This window comes from Schistocerca americana, chromosome 8, assembly GCF_021461395.2.
Source record: "Schistocerca americana isolate TAMUIC-IGC-003095 chromosome 8, iqSchAmer2.1, whole genome shotgun sequence".
In the NCBI taxonomy this organism is placed as follows: domain Eukaryota; kingdom Metazoa; phylum Arthropoda; class Insecta; order Orthoptera; family Acrididae; genus Schistocerca; species Schistocerca americana.
The window spans coordinates 407,122,238-407,148,294 of NC_060126.1; the positions used below are offsets into that span (position 1 = coordinate 407,122,238).

General features: G+C 40.5%; 1 protein-coding gene across 1 annotated transcript in view; it reads right to left on the minus strand.

Moving 5' to 3' along the window:
• LOC124545268 (UDP-glycosyltransferase UGT5-like) overlaps positions 1-26,057 on the minus strand; it is a 126,168-nt gene that overhangs the window by 40,356 nt on the left and 59,755 nt on the right. The window contains exon 4 of the mRNA XM_047124149.1: positions 5,280-5,502. Coding sequence (XP_046980105.1) covers positions 5,280-5,502 — 223 coding nt within the window. The remainder of the gene's footprint in view (positions 1-5,279; positions 5,503-26,057) is intronic.

The following is a 26,057-nucleotide window of genomic DNA, read 5'->3' on the forward strand; positions in this document are numbered from 1 at the left end:
CCTGGTCACCAGTCACCAGATCCCATATCACGAAGGCTTTGTGGTCTACTGTCGAAAGAACAGTGCGTGATCGGCATCCATTTGCATCCTCGTTGCCTTAACTTGCTACTATTTCGCAGGAAGAATAATATAAAATTTTCTTGAAAACAATACAGGACTTGTGCTGGTCCCGGCGGAGGTTCGAGTCCTCCCTCGGGCATGGGTGTGTCTGTTTGTCCTTAGCATAATTTAGGTTAAGTAGTGTGTAAGCTTAGGGACTGATGACCTTAGCAGTTAAGTCCCATAACATTTCACATGCATTTGAACATTAGAACATACAGGACTTGTAATTATCTATTCTGAGATGACTGGAAGCTGTTTTGAATGCCAATGGATTTTCCACACCGTATTAGGCATGGTAATGTTTTTTTTGTGTTCGAATGTATTTGTCTACACCCTGTACATCTCGTTGAGAAGCTCAACATTTAGAGGTATGTGCAGATAAATTCCCAAAAGTAAGACATGTATAGACATACACGTTAAATTGTTCGCAGTTTGTCATGGTCTTCTCAACAAGCAGAAGCAGAAACACAAAAGTACCTCTAAAAGTTGAATTTGAATGGGAGAACACTGCGCCTGGTCTGCTCATTTTCCAGTACTTTCTCCACGTATAAAAGCCGGTGTATTTACAGGAGCATCTAAAGAATCTGCAGTTGAAACATATGAAAATTTATTGGATTCAAGTAGAGAACACAAAGGAAGAATAGTATCAGCATAGGACATGTAACATCATATAGTGTATGATACAGCATACACGATTATCAATGCAAACTGAACGGAAGCTAAGAATACGTCCAAAGACTTGAGAAGTGAGTAGATTACAAGTACAAATAAGTAAACACATAATAGAGCAATAATAAAATGTTCTCAATCAATATAAGGTCAATATCCTACAGGTCCATTTATAATATTACGACAAATGACGAGTTGTATTAACTAGGAACGAAGACTGGGATTTGGCGTTCCGTCGACAGTCAGGTCATTCGAGATGAAACTCGTGTAAGTCAGGGATCGAGATGTAAATGAGTTATGTCCATGTAATCCAAATGAGTTATGTCCATTGGAAAGTAACAATTAAGCATTTGCTTTAAGCGGACAGAGGAAATAACGGAAAAACTAATTCTGGATGGCTGGACGGGGTTTGAAGCACTATCCTCCCGAACGCATTTCCGTATCGAGTAAAAATGATTAATGCAAACGTGTTTCAAAGCAGGATTAGTTCAAAGATAATCAATCATAATATCCGCAGAGGATATAAGGCGCCATATAGTCCGAAAGAGAGGACTAGATACACTTTTTTAGAAGGAACGACGGGAGGTACATCAGTACTCGTTATGAGACTGCTCTAGAGTTGCTTTGGTTCCCAAAACTACAGAATAATAGACAGAATAATAGTATTCTGTGGCTATATGGCAATTTTGTAAATTATGTTATCCCTTGGATAAGACTGGACAGCGTTGAAGAACTTAAACCGAAATTTAAGCGGGTTTTTATAAAGAATCAACAAAGAGAGATCAGAAACATGTCAAATGAATTCGCAGTTGCGAATAAGGACTACCACAGCTGTAGAATGGAATGACGACAATAAAAGTTTGTGCCGGACCAGGACTCTAGCTTGGATTTCCCACTTATCGCGAGCGGTCGTGTTACCATTTTTTTATTTCATTTTGTTTGTTGTTACAGAGGGCTGCTGACCCTCTGACCGCACACCCTGAGCTACCGTGCTGCCATCTTTTTGGCTTATCCGTGCACGACTCACGGCTTCACTCAAACTTCCACATGTTGTCAACTATACATCTACGACCTGTACTCGAACATCCATTATGTGCAGGGTAATTACAATTAAAGTTAAACTTTCAAAACGCTGTAGAAATAACACCACTGGTCAGAATGACGTCAAATGGCAACGGAATATTATCGGAGAAGGGGGAAAACGTATGGCAGAAGAAAAAAATAGTGTGAAAGTTGATCAATAGATGGCATTGTATGTGTCAGAACACGTAAATGAAAACACCTGTCATCCACACGACCCATTGAAGGTATAAACACGCCGGGCACACGGCTTTTCCTCCTTCCGCGTCTGCGACGTTCACCATAATTGTCTCAATGCAGGTTCGCGCTCTGCTCGTAAAGCTGTTTTACATGAATGACTGCACACGTCGCTCTGCAGAAGTTCCGGACACTGAAGGGTTTGAAAAAAGGCGTTGGTCCGATGACTGCCGTGGGTCTGGGGAAAATTATTCGGAAATTCGAATAGATGGGTTCTTTTGGTGTGCAACCTGGTAGAGGGAGGAAACGAATTCACTCGACGTCAGTGGAAGCAGTGCCACAGCGGTGCAGGAGGAGGTGAGTGATGGTGTGCAAACGAGTAGTCCACGGAGCATTGCCCGAACATTGGACATACCCGTGAGCACGATGGGTAAAATCCTACGAAACATCCTTCTTTTCTATCCATTCAAAATTACCCATGAGTTGCTACCTGTTGACCTGCCACCAAGAGAGAACTTTGCTTTACAAATTCTTGCTCGCATGGAAGTGGACAATGATTAGTCGTAGATTTTGTGGACAGACGAAGCCCACTTCCATCTGACAGGATATATCAATACATAGAATAGTAGAATATGGGCCACGGAAAATCCACACGTAAATCGACCAGTACCACTTCATCCTCAAAATGTCACCGTGTGGTGCGAGTTTACGGCATCATTTATCATAGGGCCATACTTTTTTAAAGAGAGAGTTTCTTACGGTCCTGTTACCTGCACCATCAGTGGTAAGCGCTATGAGTGTCTTTTGTGCAACCACGTCATTCCAGCTCTCCAACAGCGTGGATGGAATCATTTTTATGCAAGCTGGCGCACCTCCGCACATTGCAAATCCTGATCCATGTGACTTCTGGCTGAGGGGCTATCTGAAAGATGTTGTTTTCAATGTTCTGATTGAAAACTTAGCTGCATTGAAGGCACTCATTACGCAACACATTCTGAACGTGACCCCAGAAACGCTTCAGTCAGTTACGGAACATGCTGTTTCTCGATTTCATCTTGTTGCAGAAAACGGTGGACAGCATATTGAACATGTTTTGCGCCAGACACGCGGAAATTAATAATTCGATTTCATTTTGATAGATGCTTTTTATGCGGTTTTTGGCCTCAGGAAGATTAAAAACAGATGTGATTGACGTTTTTTTATGCCGTTTTTGGCTTCAGGAAAATTAAAAACCGATGTGAGTGATGCTTTTTATGCGGTTTTTGGCCTCAGGACAGTTAAAAACCGGTTTTTCCCATCCGATGTGATATGACTTTGCCGTGGTGGATGGGCTTACGCAACTAACTGTATCTCGCCGGTACACCCATGCGCACTGAGCAGTACAGTTCGTCTAAAGTCAAACGTACACCTTAGGCATTGTTGTATGATTCATTTGTCGTTTGTAGTCGACCACTATTAAATTATGATGCTTACAGCGCCATCTATTACTTCATTTTGTAACTATTTCTTTTCTTCTGCCATACGTCTCCCCCTTTTTCGATGATATTCCGTTGCAATTTGACGTCATTCTGGCCAGTGGTGTAATTTCTACAATGGTTTGAAAGTTTAACTTTAATTATAATCACCCTGTATATTCCCGTACAGGCCACATGTTGTACTTGAATTTCGCTTGCCGGTATCGGCGGAGAATTAAGATATTGCATTGCCTGTGTTATTCTGATTACGATTAAAGTTCCTTTGGACATGCATGCGTGTCCAAAGGAACCCTTTTTCATAAGCAGAATAACACAGGCACAGCAATATCGTGAAGACTAGAAAGAAAATTTTTGTAAATTGTCAGTACTGTGCCACAAGGAAGGAATTAAGGAAATTTTACGAAAAAGCAATCTGAAGTTGTGCAGTAACAAGAAAAATAACAACTTTTAATAAGTATGTAATTTTGAAATTTGTGCACCTGTAATGTTGTACCTGTCATCTTTGTGATATGAATCTGCGAGACTCCAGTTTACAGTTTTTCTTCCTCGCCACTGCATCTAGTGCATAAATTTGCGTTGATATAGAGAAACGTCTTAGATTTTATGTAACTGTTTGTCTCTTCTGTCAACGTTACACATAAATTCTGGGGCTGTATTTATTATTATACACTTGTTGCTATTGTTGTTGTCTTCAGTCTGAAGACTGATTTGAAGCGTCTCTCCACACTGGTCTAATCGTGTGCAGACCTCTCCATGTCGGTACAAGTACTCAAACCTAAATTCGCATGAAGTTGCTTTACTGTAGTCTAGCCTGAGATTCCCTCTACGACTGACGCGCCCCCCCCCCCCCCCCCCCTCCCTAATTCCCTCCATTACGAGTTGATCATTTCTTGATGCTTCATCATGTGCCCTATCAAAATGTATTTTTTTTTCATTAAATTTTTTCTTCTTCCCAATTCGCTTCACTATCTCTTCATTAGTTATGCGGTCTACCCACCTAACCTTCAGTATTCTACTGTTGCTCCACATTACAATATCTGCTTATTTTGACTGTACTACTTTTTTCCATATTTCACTTACGTATAAGGCTACAACCCAGACAAATACCTACGGATTCACACATATGTTAAAATATTCCTCCGTTTCCGATAAACTGATATTGCCAATCATTTTGTATCCTCTCTACTTCAACCACTGTTAGTTATTTTGTTCCCCACATATCTAGTCGTCTATATATTTTACTGTATCATTTCCTAATCTGATTCCCTCAGCGTTATCTGACTTAATTCGACTTCAGCTCATTTCTTTTTTTTTTTTTTTTTTTTTACAATGTCTTTGCATGGCACTATTAATTCCGTTCAACTGAACTTCCTAGTCTTTTCTGCCTTTGTCAGAATTGCAATATCACCGACGATCCCTAAAATTTTCAGTTCTTCTCTCTGAACAATAATTCACTGTGCTGCTTTGTCTTTAGTTTCTTCGATTTACTGTATGGCGTAGGAGAAGCCTGCAACTTCGTCTCATTTCATTCTCAACTACTGATACCGTTTCACTCCCTTTGTGTACAGAAGATTGAAATTCGTTAGTACAGGCGTTTAAATTGTTTAGTGGAATCAGTTCTATTGTTAATATGTGATAAAAGTACGCTTTTTCGAGAACTGGTTGCTTCGATTTTTAAAAGGTTTCCTACTATTGCATGGTTGGTTATTCAGCAACAATCCACTTGCAGGTAGACACAATTTTTAAAAAAATAAATAAAATCAGAGATGATCTTACCCAGTATATCAGATTGAGGCAGCCACTTCCCAACTTTCATGTTAGTCGGTTTCCCTGGAAACGTTTCTGCCTCCCATTTGAAGAGAACACGTTGCTTGAGCTTCGAGAATGTCTCCACAATAGCCAGTCTCTTCTCCTCAGGAAGATCAGCACTTTTTAGGTTCGATCCCATGCTGAAGAGTATTGCTCCGTCTTTCGCACCGTCGAGAAATTCCTGCAGGTCCTGTGAACACAGATAGCCAGTTTTAGTCACGTGCTTATGACAGTGGTTGCAGTAATATCGCCGCAGGAGGGGAAAAGTGCATAAGTTCAATACAGAAGAATAAGAAAATTTCCTGGTTGACCATCTCGAGTATGTGGTTTACTGAAATCATTCATATGTTACGAGTTAACTGTATAATTCACTACTGGCCATTAAAATTGCTACACCACGAAGATGACGCGCTACAGACACGAAATTTTACCAACAGGAAGAAGATGCTGTGATATGCAAATGATTAACTTTTCAGAGCATTCACACAAGGTTGGCGCCGGTGGTGACGCCTACAACGTGCTCACATGAGGAAAGTTTCCAACCGATTACTCATACACAAACGACAGTCGACCGGCGCTGCCTGGTGAAACGTTGTTGTGATGCTTCGTGTAAGGAGAAATGCGTACCATGACGTTTCCGACTTTGATAAAGGTCGGATTGTAGCCTATCGCGATTGCGGTTTATCGTATCGCGACATTGCTGCTCGCGTTTGTCGAGCTCCAATGACTGTTAGCAGAATATGGAATCGGTGGGTTCAGGAGGGTAATACGGAACACCGTGCTGGATCCCAACGGCCTCATATCACTAGCAGTCGAGATGACAGGCATCTTATCTGCATGGCTGTAACGGATCGTGCAGCCACGTCTCGATCCCTGAGTCAACAGATGGGAACGTTTGCAAGACAACAACCATCTGCACGAACAGTTCGACGTTTGCAGCAGCATGGACTATTAGCTCGGAGACCATGGCTGCAGTTACCCTTGACGCTGCATCACAGACAGGAGTGCCTGCGATGGTGTACCGAACGACGAACCTCAGTGCACGAATAGCAAAACGTCATTCTTTCGCATGAATCCAGGTTCTGTTTACAGCATCATGATGATCACATCCGTGTTTGGCGACATCGCGGGGAACACACATTGGAAGCATGTATTCGTCATTGCCATACTGGCGGATCACCCGGCGTGATGGTACGGAGTGCCATTGGTTACACGACTCGGTCACCTCTTGTTCCCATTGACGGCACTCTGAACAGTGGACGTTACATTTCAGATGTGTTACGAGCCGTGGCTCTACCCTTCATTCAGTCCCTGTGAAACACTGCATTTCAGCAGGATAATGCATGACCACATGTTGCAGGTTCTGTGCGGGCCTTTCTGGACACAGAAAATGTTCGACTGCTGCCCTGGCCAGCACATTCTCCAGATGTCTCACCAATTGAAAACGTCTGTTCAATGGTGGCCGAGCAACTGGCTCGTCACAATACACCACTCTTGATGAACTGTGGTATTGTGTTGAAGCTGCATGGGCAGCTGTACCTGTATACGCCATCCAAGCTCTGCTTGACTCGATGCCCAGGCGTATGAAAGCTGCTATTACGGCCAGAGGTGGTTGTTCTGGGTACTGATTTCTCAGGATCTATCCACCCAAATTGCGTGAAAATGTAATCACATGTCAGTTCTAGTATAATATGTTTGTCCAATGAATACCCATGTATCATTTGGATTTCTTCTTGGTGTAGCAATTTTAATGGTCAGTAGTATATAATGCCAACTAAAATTTTGGTCTAGTTCATGTAACCTTCGAGTGTACCAGCCAAATTTGACCCCACTTATAACAATTTTAATTACTTTTTGCAGCATGTGTATCCGGAACGAAGATTCCTGGCCCCGACTGACTTCATTGTCCTCTTGATTCTGAGAATACTTGTGGACTGTGCCCTGCTGGGTGTCTGGCGCCTGGTGACCGGTGGTCTAGGCAGGTTGCCCTCAGCTGAATAGCAGAGGCATGATTGGTCAACTTAAACTGAGACTAGATGTCATAAAGCCCTGCTCGAAATTGGAGGCAACGGTCACTATTGGCGTGAAAGATGCTCTGAGACAGTGTAGGGGAATTTTGGAGTCAGAACTGAATGCTGATTCGCAGTTTTCGAGGAGAGTAGGGAGTAGAGCAATGTTGGCTTCGCTCTTGCGTTGCGCGGGCAAAGGGATTCGGGATCTGATCTTGGTCGGAGTCGGACGGTCTTGCGACTTGGTCGCTCGTTTTCGGAAGAACGTAAGAATTCTCGGACAGCCTTCGCGACCAGGGGTTGACAAAGAGTTGCTGCACGGCAGAAGTCGGCGCCTACATCATCAACGTGCTGCAGATTTCAGTGCTGCTACAGTATTTTGCGGCTCCGGCATTGTAGGACCTTATCAGTTTTATACTGAATCCCTCAGCAGCATGCGCGCTCGCTTTGCTAGAAGTCCACCTTTCTTGTTTCTCCGTGTGATCCCATTTGAGCTCTCACTACTAATTGCGATACTGCTATATAGTCGGGATATTGATATTTGATTCATTAGGACCTCCAGTCATTATCATCAATCTATTGCATCACAAAGAGTAGGAGCACCTTGTTCTCGAGCCAACTGTTATTCTCATAATGTTACAGTATACCCTAACCTTTAACCTACCGTGTGTGTTGACAATCATGTGTATCTATGTTATGATATATCAATCTCATTGTAATATTTAATCCGCATGTCATTTCGTAGATATAGGCAGAATCCAAATTCCTGTTGTTTATTATGATAAAATTCTCTTTTTTTGAGTAGATTACGATTTTTATTAAATTATTGTGAGTGTGCACTCCTTATTATACCGACCAGCAGAGTCCACCATCATTTCCTTCCGGTACCATTGTGCTCATAATTAATTAGCTGGTAGATAAGGAGGGGGGTCGAGTTCATGTCTCGTTCTCATGCAAAATTCGTCTGAATTAAAGAGGTACAAACTCTTCTTCACCCCGGCACCTCGCAAGTACTCTGTGGGTTCTGGTTCGCGGGGCAATCGGGTCTCAGCCAACCTCGTGACGAACGATGGATAGCGTGTTTGAGGAAACACTAGTTCGGACGAATTTGGCGTGTTCGGTAGACTGACAGAATGTTTGGTCGCTCGCAGGGCGAGTGTGGTGAGGCGCAGTTTGGCTGTATGCAAGACAGCTATATTTCCAGTTCGAGTTTGTTAATTATTTACAAAGATCGTGTAGTTCTTGGTTCACACCGCGCAGCTTAAGGTGAAACTTTCGTGACTTCAAAGTGTGTCTTCCATAAATTCATTATGCTTCCCACCAACGAAATGTGTTGAGCCCTTTCCACTACATACAAATTTGGCTTTGTTTCATTTGTTCACATTGAGCCGTGCATGGCTCGCCGTCCCACCATTTGGTATTTTACGCCTTGTTTTAACGAATTCCCATCTCACCATGTTGATTTAAATTACTGGCGTTGCTGAATTGCTGTTTTGCCTGCCGTCATCGGCGCTAGTGGCGCGTATCGATATATCCCCTCTGATAGGATCTTTGCTCGGCTGCTATTACTTCCCGGTTGTCATCTGTCGTGGAGTGAGTCAGAGCGTGTGAGGAGGAGAGTTCGCGGCCGCACTTCCGGTCGTGAGGTGGGTCCTGCCAGGGAGTTGCAACACGTCTGGAGCGCAGCCCGGGCCAGCCAGTCGCTGGCTTGCGGCAGCAGGGAGCCCTGCGTGGACATCGCCCGCCCGACCGTTGCCACCACGCATCACATAAGCCGGGCCTGACCTTTGGTGGATTGTTGGTCGGTCGGTTGGTCCGAGGACACCTCCGTGCGGCGTAGTCGACAGGGCCCGCTGGCGGTCTATGCGCAGTGTCAGAGTCTGTGTGGAGCTGTCCGATCGGTACGAGCGTCGTCGCTCGCCGACCCGGGACGTGAAGGTTGAGTGGTTTAGAGCATTACCTTGTTGCTTCCGGCGTTGCTGTTCTGGAGGTTTTCCTGTGAGCAACAACGAGTGAAGTGTTCGAGATAGCCACCATCAGGTGGAATTGCTTAAATTAATTTATCTATGGTTAAGTGCACCAGCGGAATTTTCTGCCTTGTGGCCGTTTGTGTTCTGGTTACCTGCCTGGCCGCTAACGTAAATTGCCAGATGGATGAGAGGCAGTGTATGAATTGAACTATTGTGATGATACCAGAAGGACTGGAATTCTTATGTGTGGGATTGTTTGACTTTGCTGTGAGAGGTTTTCAACAGGTACTGCTTCATGTTTTAGGTCATGTGGTATCACAAGTAAAAGCTGTGGAACCCAATGGCAGAAAATCGAGATATAAATGTAATGTTTGCGCTGAGTCCAATGCTTGGCTCACTATCAGGAAATGTGAAGATACTATACTTCTGATCATGTATTCAATGTATATTATTTAGTGTTTTTGTTTATGTATAGTTATGAATAAATAGACAGCTTCAGTTTCTCCTACATCTCCAGTGGCTAAAATATGCCTTCACATATTTTTTAATATGTTAAAATTTATTACTGCTAATGAGGTATGTCATGTGTTATGTAGTTTTCTCCAAGAGCTTGGGAGTATGTGATGAGAGAGTGTGCAAGGATCTTCCACATGATTATTAGTTGAGGAGTGTGCTTTCCACATGTATCTGTTGTATATTTTTCTTATTTCTGTTCAGTCATGAAGTATTTGTTCTATATGTTTTATGCAATTACTTCTTTGTATACGTTGTGCTGAGTTACCACAATTGCGCTCTCATGTGCTTTTTATGAATATTTTGATGTGGTATTGGATGTTTGTGAATATTGTGGTATATAGTGAGATGATACATGATGAGCTTTCTCTTAATAGTCAATCTTGGGGTGTGACACATCGTCATGAATTGGTACATGATACAAGATATATGTAAACATGATTGGACATATACGAAGACTTATATACATTCAATTTTCTAGTCGATTTGTATGTTTATTCATTTGTCTGGTTGAAGAGATGTTTCTGTCCTTGTATGTTAATAAGTGAATATTTATATCTGGTTGTCCTTCGGTCTGTATGACATGAGTGTATGCTATGAGGATGAATGTGGATTTTATATGAGGTGAGTTTACTATCTTAACTATTAGGGGCAAACACTTAACTGTGCATATGCTGTGCCTAGTGAGCATGAGGTTACTCCAGCTGAGATAGTGTATATTTCATATTTAATTTTCTGTGCTGTTTCCTCAGTCCTTTGTATGAGAATGGATTTTTTACTGTAAGTGTTTTGTGTGAGATTTGCGTAAAGAGGATGGGCATCTGTGATATTTGTATGTATATTGATGTGATATTAGAGCAAAAATGACTCGCTGTGATTTTTGTGAGGCATGATAAGTCTAAAAGAAAGAATAATTGGGAGTTAGATCTGATATGGGTTCTGTTTCAATGATGCTTATTTATATTATATAACAGTTTCTTCAAACTGTGGTGGTGCTCATGTTTGTTTGAAAGATTGTTTTGAAGTTAATTATGTGATCATTGTCATTTACAGGAATTGGGCAGAAGCACAGACATTATTCTGTGCTTATACTTGTTCTAGAGAGTTGATTTTTTTTTTTTTTTTGTATATGCCAGTGTCTAAAAGAATAGGACTGTGCCTCAGTGTATTGATTTTTATGATGATGATTTGATTTTGGATACCTGAAGGAATAGGACCTCAAACTGAGGTTCCTTTCAGGTATTTTTCTGGTGCAAAGAGCAATTCAGTCTACTGTTGATGCTTAAAAGAAATTAAAAGGACCAAGGATGGTTGATGAGAGCACTACGAGCTGTAGACGCTAGAGCACTTGGAAGTTTGGGTCGGTCCTGGAGGCATGCTCAGATGGCTGAGGCAGTTAAGATAACTGCTCGCACAAAGAAGGAAATCCAGAACTTATCATGTGCTACTAATAAACCATATAGCCTCTGTAGGAATGCGAATGCATATCATAATACGTTTAATATAATTGGGACACCACCCAATAACTATTTGTCATTTCAGGTTTATCATCGGAGAAGTATTGTTAGAACTCAGTCATTTGTATAATTTCAGTGCGCATCCATTCGTTTTTGATCAAGAAATCTAATTCACAGCACAGTATGCAAAACAACAGCCACAACTGTTTCTTACTCCATCCCAGTTCTGTCTAAATAAAACTAGTAATTACTCTGAAGTGCTTGAATGCATTGCTTTTTCCTTTATCTGAACTGCCTGGTGTTAGGAAAATGCTGGTTTTCGTCATACCGCCGGCCGGGGTGGCCGAGCCGTTCTAGGCGCTACAGTCTGGAACCGCGCGACCGCTACGGTCGCAGGTTCGAATCCTGCCTCGGGCATGGATGTGTGTGATGTCCTTAGGTTGGTTAGGTTTAAGTAGTTCTAAGTTCTAGGGGACTGATGACCTCAGAAGTTAAGTCCCATAGTGCTCAGAGCCATTTGAACCATTTTTTTTCCGTCATACAGTAGCCAATTTGCATTTTTGTGGCAACAACAGGGAATAAAATGAAACTGTTTCATTGTTAGCAAAATATACAGTATTGAAAAATTATTATGAGAGCTGAGCTTTAGGAATTGTTATAAAATATGTCATGTCAGCAAATTAAAGTCCAGATTGATGGAACTCGTCTTAAACACAAGAACATACTGGTACATTGCCTTTATTTTCTTTCCCCTGCTAATCAAAATAAATGGTTCAAATGGCTCTGAGCACTATGGGACTTAATTGCTGAGGTCATTAGTCCCCTAGAACTTAGAGCTAGTTAAACCTAACTAACCTAAGGACATCACACACATCCATGCCCGAGGCAGGATTCGAACCTGCGACCGTAGCGGTCTCGCGGTTCCAGACTGCAGCGCCTAGAACCGCACGGCCCATGCTAATCACTTGTGTAAAAACTACATCTGCAACAGTTTAGCTACCCAAATAAGTTGCAAGTTATTCAAAAATTTAAAAATTTTGGGATTTGATACATTTTTGGCATAGTTTAAGTGTTTAAAATTCGCGTGTGTGCACTATAGTCACTGGTTGTTGGAGAGATTCATTCCATCTTCAAAGCTGTATCAACGTTCCGTGGGTGCTATCACAGATAATCAATAATGCAGCTTTCTGTCTGCTCAGAGTTTGGTTGTTTTGGGGAATGAGACCAGACAGCGAGGTCATCGGTCTCATCGGATTAGGGAAGGACGGGGAAGGAAGTCGGCCGTGCCCTCTGAAAGGAACCATCCCGGGATATGCCTGGAGCGATTTAGGGAAATCACGGGAAACCTAAATCAGGATGGCCGGACGCGGGATTGAATCGTCGTCCTCCCGAATGCGAGTGTCTGTTCAGAGTTTACCACTATTTTGTGTGTACAGTTGCCTAAACTCGGGAAGCAAAAGCTTACCCCCACCCGCCAATATGAAAATACCGTTGGACGCCGCAGCAAGGCCAACTTTACAGAATCTCTTGGTCCCGCCTCTGAACCGCAAGTATGCTTGTTCCTCGACACAGAACTTGAGACAGCCTCAAAGATTCTTTCTGAGGTTTGATTGGTAAATACGACTAGGAAACAAGGTCGTTTATTTCAGTCATGTGGTGGGGAATAGTTTGGTTGGGATTTCGCAATTATTTCAGTAAAATCCAGGTGCGATGAATGAATTCGTAACTGTGCTCTTTTTTCTGGTCAAGAGTGATCATGTGTCTTCAACACGTTCATTAATAGCCTTTGTATTCTGTTAAATTGGTAATTAATGCACATGATTTTACGCAGTAAAAATCAATGACTAATGAAGTTTTCCGTAGATTTCTGATTTCAATTAGTTTTATAGTCCACGAGTGATAGACTCTTGCGTTTTTGTACAAATCCTGTAAACTTGTGAAAGATCCTAAGAGTACATTAGTTCAATCGCCTTCAACTATTTACCTGTAACGTTTGTATATGTTTTATGTTGTTTATCGTGGTTTCAAAGGTATTTCTTTTGTGTATTTAATCGGTCCTTTGTGTGAGCACGCTGCCAAGCGCAGTCAAGTCTGTTCAATGCCAATACTGATTATCTCCATTCAGAAACTCAGAGGTCTGTGGAGAGAAGAATCCTCATTTGTGTGGTGACTTCACGAAATGTAATGCATATTCGCGATTGACCATCTCTTTGTATGAATGTGCAATCATGTGCAGGAAAGTCAAAGGCCCCCAGTAGTGAATAACTACCTTCAATAGTACAAATGATTTCGAGTGAAACGAAGCCCTAAATGCAAATAGGAATTTTTAAGAGTTGGAATTTACTGAATTCAACATAGTTTTTTCTGAGAGAGTTGGGGTTTAACTATTAAACTGTGACCCACCCGCTCCTGACGTTGTTGGTCTCTGATCGTGTTGTGTATGAGTAGGAATTCCTGTAGATTCCAAGGTGTGATTGATTGAACGAATTGTGATGAAGAATTACTCACTTTCTGGAAACCCACGTAATCGGTATTCTAGTCTGCTTGTGAGCTGTTTCTCCTTATGCACCAGTGATAGAACACTTCTTGCTACGCCCATGTATGTTAAGCGATCGATTTTAATTAACGTTATTTTTGTGGAATATTTGAATCGTTTTGTGAAATTGTCAAGATATAGAGATAGCAATATATAGCCACCTTTTTTATGCATAATCTCTAGTGTGATCTCACCCTATACTGCCTGTCCTTAAGCTCCCCATTCGATCACCATTCAACGAAAGAAAATACAAATTTCAGAAAGGTTTCTCAGCCAAATTTCTGGGAGAGGTACACGACAGCAGCTGTTAAATTTTATTTCCTTGGCGCATGAATCATTGCTTACGTTTACATAGGAACACTAGCGTTATCCGTTATACAATTTAAAGAATATATGACTGTTTTTGTGTTCAATGAGAGAAATTGTAGAAGGGTTCACTCGGTATTGGACCTGTAGCAAACGAATCCAAAAATAAAGGAAATGAGCAATCCTGCGACCCTTTCTTTTAAATATAAACATGGCCAAGTCATATCCCCATAATTAAGCTTCCTCTGAATAAAACACATCTTATACCTCTTTGGACAGTACTGGAAACCTGATGGATATTACTGAGATGTAGGAGGACAGTATTGAAACTTAGATGGGCAAGACAGACAGTAATGATAAAGATGAGTAGGACTCTCGCCTAGATGGATATTAGTGAGATTTAGATGGGCAGTACTGGGAACTAGATGGAATTTGCTGATACCCAGGTGGACAGTTCTGAGACTTAAATTGAAAAACTGGGACATAGGAACAGTACTGAAATGTAGGTTGACAGTACTCTGAGAGACAGACAGATAGCAGTGGGACTTAGACAGGGAGTTCTAGGAACTAGATGGAAAATACTGAGACCCAGATGGACAGCTCTGAGACCCAGATGGGCAGCTCTGAGACCTAGATGGAGAGAAATGAAACCTTTTGTCAGTACTGAGACTTTAGTCGACAGTACTGAGACTTTAGTCGACAGTACTGAGACTTTAGTCGACAGTACTGAGACTTTAGTCGACAGTACTGAGACTTTAGTCGACAGTACTGAGACTTTAGTCGACAGTACTGAGACTTGGGCGGACAGTACTGAGACTTGGGCGGACAGTACTGAGACTTGGGCGGACAGTACTGAGACTTTGGCGGACAGTACTGAGACTTTGGCGGACAGTACTGAGTCTTTTATGGACAGTCCAGGCCTTGGTAGACCAAACTGAGAACTATACGGACAGTACCCTGACTTGGACAGACCATAGTGAGACTTAGATGAGCTGTACTCTGACTGTAGTGAAAAGTACTGAGATATAGATAGCCTTACCATATGTGCAATCTCATTGGAAGGAAATATCTGAAGAAGATAGACAGACGTGTAGTTCTTGAATAGCAGCAGCAGTCTTCAGTAGATGCAGGGGCACTGGTCTCGGTGATTGACTGATCTGGCCTCATAATATCAGCCAACAAGACCGTGTACCTCAAATGGCTAACAGCAAGGGGAAGCTACAGCCAGCATGTGGCACTGTATCTTAATGGCGATGTCATCCTCATGAGTAAAATATTTTGGAGCTAATATAGTCCTCCATTCTTACCTCTGAGCGGGGACTATTCAGGAAGTTGTTGCTGCCAAGAGAAACAAAACTGTTGTTCAAAGAGTCAGAGCATGCAACTGTAGAACCCATAATGTGGTAGGTAGGTAGGTAGGTAGGTAGGTAGGTAGGTTAGAGAATTCGGAATATGAGATGAATAGGTTAAAGTTAGATAAAGTGGTGGATATGAGTGCGGTGGCTGGAAAAAAAGGACCTCTGGAGAGCACAGTACGGGCTTATCAGTAGAAAATCAAATAGGTATGCTGCAGAAGTAGGATTAATAATGAACAAGAAAATACTGAATATCATTTTGAACTTATTATAGTAAAAAAGATACATATAAAGCCAAAGTCCACCACATTACCACAATTTTAGATGCCCACTAGCTCTGCAGATGAGGAAGAGATAGAAATAATACATCATGAGACAAAATAAGTTATGCAAATTGCTAAGAGAAGGAAATTTTAAACGAGCGAGATAGCGCAGTGGTTAGCACACTGGACTCGCATTTGGGAGGACGACGGTTCAATCCCGCGCCCAGCCATCCTGTTTTAGGTTCCCCGTGATTTCCATAAATCGCTTCAGGCAAATGCCGGTATGGTTCCTATGAAAGGGCACGGCCGACTTCCTTCTCCGTTCTTCCCCAATCCGATGAGACCGATGACCTCAGTGGTTGGTCTCTTCCCCCAAACAACCCTACCCTACCTCCTATCAGTTGGGATATGGAAATACAAGGAAATTTAATTATAATTTAGGAGAGGAGTACAGTAATAGGAAGTGGATAAGGAGCAAAAATAATTTGAGAACGTGGATTGAAAGCTGAAGTCAACTGGCGTAATTTTTAACCAAGCACAATTTAATCACTGGTAGTACTTGGTTTAAAAATCGTAAAGAGGTGTTGCGTATGTGGGTGAGATATGGAGAAGGGTTCAAACAAATTACGCTGTAAAAAAACACATATTGAAATCAAATTTTAGACTGCAAAACACTCTCAGAGTCAGATGTAAACTGTGACCGTAATTTACTGGTAATGAACTCCACACTGAAACTGAAGAAACTGCAGAAAGGTAGGGAAATAAAATGGGACCTGGATAAGTGCAAATAATCAGAGGTTGTAAATCGTTTGAACGGGAGCACTGGGAAATGATTGACTGAAATAACGCAATATGAGGCGAAAGAGTACTTTTGTTATGTAAAGTTCTGGAGGCAGTGAAAAATCAAATAAGTAAAAAGGGAAGTTCCAGTACAAATTATTGGATAACGCACTTGGCACCATCTCTAACTGAGGAAACGAGAAAATTTAATAACGCAGCGAATGAAGCATGTGAAAGGGATTACAGTCGTCTAACGAGATTGACAGAAATCACAAACTGCCAGAGTAGGAATGACTAGACGAGAAATGCAAGACTCTAGAAACATTTGCAATTATGCGAGACAGATCAGCGAATAATGAAAAGAGCCCTTAGGAGAGACAAGAAGAAGCTATACGAATATCAAAAGCTTGGGTGAAAAGCCAGTAATAAACAAGGACAAGGAAAGGTGAGAGGGTCTATAAAATGGAAACAAACTTGAAAACAACATTACAGAAAAAAACGAGGAAGTAAATGAAAATGAGATACGGGATTAAATACTGCGAGAAGAATTTGACAGAACTCTGAAACACGCAAGTGGAGACGAGTCCTCTGGAGCAGATAACATTCCATCTGTATTTTGCAGATCCTTGGGAGAGCCTGCCTTGAAAAACTATTCCACATTCTGTATAATATATCAGGCAGACTAGAGAGAACCAGAGGTGTGTCTTCTGTGACTGCTGGAACGGCGTAGAGAGCAGTGGTGAAGACATGTCGCTCGCCGGAAGAATACACATGTATCGGATACACGGCTGTCTTCTTTCGCGGCAGCCGCAGCCGTATGAGCAAAAGGATACTAGCCACACCGGTTCTTGCTGATGCCTCCACATCTGGCAATCTCGGCCGCCATGGCGACAGGGTTGGACATGCAGCAGCAGCTACGTCACTGGAGGCTACTGACCAGATACACTCCGGGCATTGACCGTGTTTCCCGGTGGCTAGCATCATGGCTAGCACGTTATCACGGTGCTCTTGTTGTCATGTGTTGGGAAGGCACATAACTTCTCTTCAACAGGTGGCCATAGTCGTGAAGAGACAGATCACAGTATCACAGGGAGAGAACTGTCAGCGATGCCAGTGGTGTCTGACAGCTCTATCAAAAATTTTTGAGAAAGTAATGTATTCAAGAGTAGCCTCCCACATTTGTAAAAATAAAGTACTAACAAAATGTTAATTTGGTTTTCAGAAAGGCTTTCCAACAGAAAATGCTATATACGCTTTCACTGATCAAATATTAAATGCTCTGAATAACCGGACATCACCCATTGGTATTTTTTTGTGATCTCTCAAAGGCCTTTGATTGTGTAAATCATGGAATTCTTTTAGATAAGCTAAATCATTACGGTTTGAGGGGGGTAGCGCACAAATGGTTTAATTCATACTTATCTGGAAGAATGCAGAAAGTTGAAATAAGTGGTTCATGTAATGTTAAAACAACAGCTGATTCCTCAAACTGGGGGGCTATCAAGTATGGGGTCCCACAGGATTCGGTCTTAGGTCCTTTACTGTTCTTGATATACATTAATGACCTACTATTCCACATTGATGAAGATGCAAAGTTAGTCCTTTTTGCTGATGATACAAGTATAGTAATAACATCCAAAAACCAAGAACTAAGTGATGTAATTGTAAATGATGTTTTTCACAAAATTATTAAGTGGTTCTCAGCAAACGGACTCTCTTTAAATTTTGATAAAACACAGTATATACAGTTCCGTACAGTAAATGGCACAACTCCAGTAATAAATATAGTCTTTGAACAGAAGTCTGTAGCTAAGGTAGAATTTTCAAAAATTTTAGGTGTGTCCATTGATGAGAGGTTAAACTGGAAGCAACACATTGATGGTCTGCTGAAACGTCTGAGTTCAGCTACGTATGCTATTAGGGTTATTGCAAATTTTGGTGATAAGAATCTCAGTAAATTAGCTTACTATGCCTACTTTCATTCACTGCTTTCGTATGGCATCATATTCTGGGGTAATTCATCGTTGAGTAGAAAAGTATTCATTGCTCAAAAACTTGTAATCAGAATAATTGCTGAAGCCCACTGTAAGAGGTCCATGATTAAGGAATTTGTTGTAAGCGCAGTCGAGCAGATGTAATTTCGATGTATTGCTCACGCGCTGCCTGCGATATGCAAGGTATAAGAGAATCTCAGACAAGAGAGCAGTGTTGTCAGCAGTAGGAACTGTGTAGCAGTAGCAGTAAGTAGTTTCTAGCGATCAGTCGTCTGATGTATCGTGTTGGCTGGGCCGGTCGTGTGCAGCGATGTCGGAGCCTCAGCGTTGTAGTATAAGGTAAAAGCAGCCTCGCGCATATGTAGCATTGTTATCTCAAGTCCCATGTAAATGTTTAAAAAAAAATCTCTTGATAATAATCTTTCTTATAAAAAAAATTAACTTTTGATAATCATTCATCGCAATTTAAAGAATTTACTAATTTCTCCAATCCATGGTCATCCCGATTATTGTAAAGAAAAATCAGTTGTTTCCTTTTATACATGACAAATCTATCGGCCAGCATTGCACTGAGCTGTGCCAGAGAAGTTTAATTTCATATAGGAGCAGATATATATGCGTTATCTGGCGACTAGACTGAGGTAAGAATTTTCAATTTATTCAGTACGACCTTTCAGGGCCATGACGCAGCACTGCTGACGTCCAAAATTTACCAGGTTAAATTGACAGTCAATTATTGAAAGGTTATAAGTGAGTCACATTCTTTATTATTGAGAGATTAGTCACATTTTATTATTGATAGATTACGCGATTTTCCTGTTGGTAGGTTATACTGAATGTGAACGACATAATTATGTTTTTTTACTGTTGAGAGGTTTAGGAATTGTTCTGTTTTGAGATTACACTAAATGTGAATATTATTTATATTATTTTTTTATTTTTTGTGGGGAGGTTACACTTGTCGACAACCGGCCAAGATCGTATTTTCTTTGTGAATTTCTGAGAAGTTGTCAGTTATATATCTGCTCTTATTTACTTAAATGTAGTTTGCATCTGGCGCAATGCATTTACTAATTTTTCACTCTTTCTTTCACAGATCATCGGCAAGTTATTGCTCTTTGTTGTAATTGTATTTGTTCCATTTTTGCTCTGTCTTTGTTTCTTTTTGTGCTTAACTTTGATTTGTGAATATGCGGCGAAAAACAGCTATCAGTACATCGCGATGTGCAATGAGTGAAAAAGCTGACTCGAATAATTTGACCGATCATACTAGCGACAGTCAGTGTAATAGTGATAATCCTCTAATTACAGATACTCAGTGCGTGCCGATCACTAGTAATTTTTTTGATCCTAATGATGAACAAACAAATTCAATTATGTCCACAGTAAATGTAACAATTGATGACGCGGCACGTTCCGTTACAATGAACGCTGTCCAGTTTGACACGCCTGATTTGCGAAATTTACGTAGCGAACACATAATTGTTTCTAACGAAGGTGACCAATATACACAAAACACGTCAGATTTATTTGATTCCGATGTAGTGGCCAACAGTGCACATCCGATTAGCGAACCTTTTCGTGAATCAGACAATGACCAAATGGTTATTCAAAACGTGTCACATGCAGATACACCATCACACATCATAGAAAATAGAGTCGCTACTTTTGACTGGATCAAGTTATGGCAGTATTGCTACAACTTAATGAAAAACTAGACAACAATTCCAAACAGTCGAATGAAAAACAAGACAACAATTCCAAACAACTTAATGAAAAACTAGACAACAATTCCAAACAACTTAATGAAAAACTAGACAACAATTCCAAACAGTTGAATGAAAAACAAGACAACAATTTCAAACAGCTTAGTGAACAGATTACAGCCGTTGCCGTGCAATGTCATGATACTAAAGAACAATTACGTGAGGAAATTAAGGCTTGTGCTAGGAACAGTAGTGAAGAAATTAGGTCTGGGGTACAAGAATTAAGTAATACACATGCAGCCACAACCAAATTACTTAGAGATGAAATTAGTGCAGTCGCTAAACAATGTTCTGTAAACGCAACACAGTTACACGACGAGTTTAAATTAATGTCATCAGAACTTTCACGCACACTGGATGCGAAAGTAGACACGAAATTTGAACAACAAAACAGCCAAATTGACGAACGTTTTAATCACCATATACAAAGCAGTGAAACGCGTTACCGTAGATTTATACAGGAACAGAACAAAGTAAAGAAACAAGTTATGGAAACAATTACTGCACAGAGACGGGAAGATAAGCGTCAAATGTTTACGAAGGCAAAAACATACGTAGACAACAATATTGCTACAGTATCAGATGAAATCAAACAGCTGAACACCGAATTGCATGATGAAATCTCCGATCTTAAAACAAAAACAGACACACACACACACACACAGTAGACTTTCAGACAGTGACCATCAGACTTGAACAATTAGAATTAATACAGGACCCCAATGCCATCAAAGCAGACGTTAAGAAATTAAACAAAACCACACGTAAAATCAAAAAACAAATTAATGCTTGTGACACTAAAAATGATAATCAGGTTAAAGCATTGACTGAAAAATTTGATGAATTGGCCACTCGTATAACAACGACACTAAATCAGACGATACGTCAGCAATTTCGTTCAATCAAACACCCCAATTCCAAAACTTACAGCAGCAGACAATCAGTGAGATAGGTTCATCCAATAATACATTACGTAGAAAATTGTCATCTTTACAGCAAGAAGTGACAGAGATGAAAAATGTTTCAGCCTCTAACACGGCACAGCATACGCCACATTCAAAACATTTCTCACACTCACACAGCCAGTATAATTTAGGTCATTTACAGAGAGTATGTGACTTAGATTCCGAACAGTCACAGACAAACAGATTATCATTCAATCCTGAACCTGTTCAGACATACAGAGAAGATAATTTTGATTACAAGCACTTTCTATCCATTAGGAAATTTAAGGTATTTAAAAATGATAGAACACAGATTCACCCTTTGGACTGGATACAAGATTTTAGTTTTGCTTTTCCACCAACTTGGCCCGTAACACACAAACTTGAATTTATTTGCAGTTTTTTGGAAGGCGAACCGGCAACTCGTATGAGACCGATCGCGAGACAATGCTACTCGGTAGAAGAATTTCAGAATGCTTTTCTGTCAGCGTATTGGTCGAAGACGACACAGCGCGGAATCAAGGATCAATTAATTAGCTTACCAAATTATGAGAACTCAAATTTTCTCACTGTCACGCAATTTTTTGAACACATGGTGCAACAAAACCAATACTTAGGTGAGCCATACAGTGAATCAGCACTTATCCAATTATGTATTTCTAAATTACCACGATTGTTAAGAGTATCACTTTTAACAGGTCAGCAGAAGGAAAATATTTCGGCATTGAGAGATCTGTTACAGCTTTTGGAAGTTCAGCAATCAGACTATTCCTTCATTAACAAAAATTTTTTCACATCATAACCAAGGCAAACAAGCATACGGAAATTACGATCAGCCACGCTATTATAATAGCAAAGGTGATAGACGGTCCAGGAATGACAACCACCAGAATTTTAATAACAGACAAAATTTTAATTATCAGTATCATCAAAATTATCAGCAACAGGAAACACATTTTGGCAACAGTAGAGGCTTTTCCCCACAACAGCATCAAAACCAGCCGGTTAACATACCTAACCAACAATGTAGTCAGGAAGGTCAACCAAGCTTTAATGTTTCGCCGCCTACACGTATAGCGTCGGCTCCACCAAATAGTAATCCACAGCAACAAGGAAATCACTACGTACAGAAAACACCATTTCAACTCATATCGCAATGCGCCGTATAGCAACGATTATTATGACAGACGTAAAAGTAAAGAGCACAGTTTTCAGCGTACGTTTAATAACAGTCGGTCTTACCAGCAGCAGAATCATCCGCAACAACAGATTATCATGAATGAACCAGACAGTCGGTATCATCCCGAACGTAATATGTCACGAAGAAATAACAGAACAGTACAAACAGTTGAAATGCCACAGCATCCTCCCGCAAATAACAGTACGTCAGAAAGAATTTGACTAGATACAGTGCAGAATGAATCTTCCAGCAACGTAAGCAATACTTTTGATACACAGACTCTTGTTCACGAAAATGTTATTACTTTTGACGACATACGAGACACTCTTTTGCAGGAAAAACCAGTTATACAAAAAAACCATTTCCCACCCTGTCATTGAAGTAAAGATTGGATCATCCAAATTTTCAGCAATAATCGATTCTGGATCACCTATGCCAGTCATAAATGAAGAAACCTTCAATGAATGTAACAAAGAGAATATTTATCCTACGTTACCATTAGGCAGAACTAAAGTAAAAGAAGCAGTATCTAGTAAAGGAGTAGAAGTAAAATTACAGACACACTTATCGTTTTGTATTGCAGGTCATACGTTTCACTCAAATTTTTGGATTGTTCCCTTACTGACAACAGACGTTATTTTAGGTACGAGTTTTTTGCTACAACACGACGCAGTTACTGACTTTCAAAATTCCTATTTAATGTTAAAGGATGAGAATGTACAACTGGCATTAGAATTTCAGCACGCTTTATCTGCAGATGAACAGGCAATTAACGGAACACAGGTCTTTTCTACATCGCGTAATACGGACTGTCATTCCACATTGTTCACAGATACGTACGTACACAACTATAATACACCAGACGAAGCCGACTATGACGTTAAGCAAATGATAAAGTAAAACAAAGCAGTGCAAATACAGACAACGAACGTACGCAACTACGCAAAATTCTTTTACAGCAAGCTCCAGTTTTTGACAATATCCCTGGTACTATGTCTGGTTTTATGTATGAATTTCAAGTTAAACAGCATGACACATTTAAAGCCAAACATTATCCCATTCCATATATTCACAGAGAACAAGTTAAGAAAGAATTGCAAGCTATGCTTGACCAAGGTATTGTTGAACCGGCAGTTAGTCCATACATAACCCCGCTCCATATTGTTAAGAAAAAGGATGGTACACTTCGACTCATACTTGATTCGCGTCACATCAATGACATTATTATTAATGAAACAGATCGCCCGCAAACACTAGAAGAACTTCTACAGAAATTTCATGGTACTGCTGTTTATTCCACATTAGATTTGAAATCGGGATTTTGGCAAATTCCGCTCCATCCGAACTGCAGAAAGTACACAGCATTTCTCTGTTTTGGTGATTGTTATCAATTTTGCAAATTACCGTTCGGTCTAACAATTTCTTCAGCTGCATTTATTCGCGGTTTGAATAGTATACTTCCGACAGAACTTAAAGACAGAATCACAACATATGTAGACGACATCCTTATCGCAGAAGCTAACTGGTCTGAACACAATCTGATTCTTGAACAACTGTTGCAAACTTTTCGTGCACAAGGACTGACAGTTAATCTTAACAAATCGCACTTTGGCAAAACTTCCATAAAATTTCTTGGACATGTAATTTCAGCAGAAGGCATTGCGCCTGACCCGGAAAAACTTCAAGCTTTACGTGACATTACTGTTCCTACGACGAAGAAACGACTACACAGCTTTCTGGGATTAATTAACTTTTCCGTAAATTTATTCATTACTCTGCTTTAGACACCCCTAGATTATGCCAATTGACGGGTAAAAACGCTATTTGGTCCTGGGATAGCCAAGCAAATTCTGAATTTGTAAAGCTGAAACAAGCTTTGTTGAACGCACCACTTTTATCACACCAAGATCCTACCAGAAATTTTTTCATTGCCACCGACAGTTCTAACACAGCTTTAGGCGTACACATTTTTCAGGAAATTGAAGAAGACGGTACTACAGTAGTTAAAAACATCGCCTTTGCAAGTCGCATTCTGTCACCTACTGAACGCAATTATTCTGTCACAGAACTTGAAACATTATGTGTTGTATGGGCATTTACGAGATTTAGGCATTTTGTTTATGGAAGACATACGACCGTTTACACAGATCATAGAGCTATACAGTTTCCACTTTCCGCAAAATTTATACATGACAGATTAAGCAGATGGAAACTTTATTTATAGGAATTTAATTTTACAATTGTTCACATTCCCGGTACACAAAATGTTGTAGCAGACGCACTATTCTGTTCTCTCAGCAACAATCAGCTAGACATCGCAACCAACTTCTGCCAAGCAAATTTTAGCGTCATGTAAAATCTGCCAGAAAGCTAAATCAGACACGACTTCACATATTCCTCCGTTACATCCCATTGTAACTGTTAAATTGAGACACATGGCCGCTGTAGACATTTTTGGTCCGATTCCCAGATCTAATAGAGGTTGTTGTTACATCTTTGTCGCTGTTGAACTCACTTTGAAATTTGTTACTTTCACTGCGTTACGCAAAGCTACTGTTAAATCTATTTGGAATGCATTTGTAAAACATTTTATGTTTCATGTAGGGCATGTATTGAAAGTAATTTGCGACAGTGGACCACAGTTTCGATCTGCGATGTGGACACGTATGTTACGAGCTAGAAACATTTCTCCGATCTATATATCCAGGTACCACGCTTCTTCGAACCCTTCTGAACGACTGATGAAAGAAATTGGTGAACTATGTAGAATATACTGCCATAAAAAACATATTGACTGGGACATACACATACTCTCATTCCAGGATGTAATTAACTCCATACCAAATGAATCTACTATGCTATCTCCGACTGTTATATTGAAAAATGTTGAACCACCTAACAAAATTAAAGAATTAGTATCTCTTCCTACATCTCGTCGACTACGTCACCATGAAATAATTGACATTGCGCTCAACAACATCAAACGTGCCGCAGAGCGCCGGAGAAGACAGCAAAAACAGTTTTGTACACGCCGTGACTTTCACATTGGACAGAAGATATTAGTACGTGCGCACTATTTATCCAACAGAGGAAAAAATAGGTGCAGTAAATTTGAGCTTCTATACGCAGGTCCATACAGAATTCGCAGCATTCCTCACCACAATGTAGTACATGTCGAAACTTTGAGAACCAGAAAAAGCAAAGGCAATCACCATATCTCCAGTATTAAACCCTTTATTGAATGAACGTACTTTCTGATTTATCACACTGTAATGCCTTTTCCAGTTATTGATATAAACGATTACTGATGATTGTCATATTTTTTCCTGGCAAGTGCCCGGCAAGGTAAGGTTAGCAGGTCGCTTTTCTTGTCGTTATATATCAGACCGTGCACATTTTCGATTTTTTGTGTATGTATGATTGTTTTCCTATCGAAAGTAGAATTTTTGTCTGTATGCACTATGAACTGTTTAAGATGTAACAAACACCAGTTGACTTTGACATTTTGCCTTATGATATCTCAACATCTTTACTATTCTACATTTTTTGCTACTACATTATGATATTGTCTGTACATTTTTTGCACTTGAAAACTGTCTATGGTTTTGACCTAATACGTTTTCTGTCATGCTATGCTGTATGCTTAATTATATCACTAGACAAAAGTTTTCA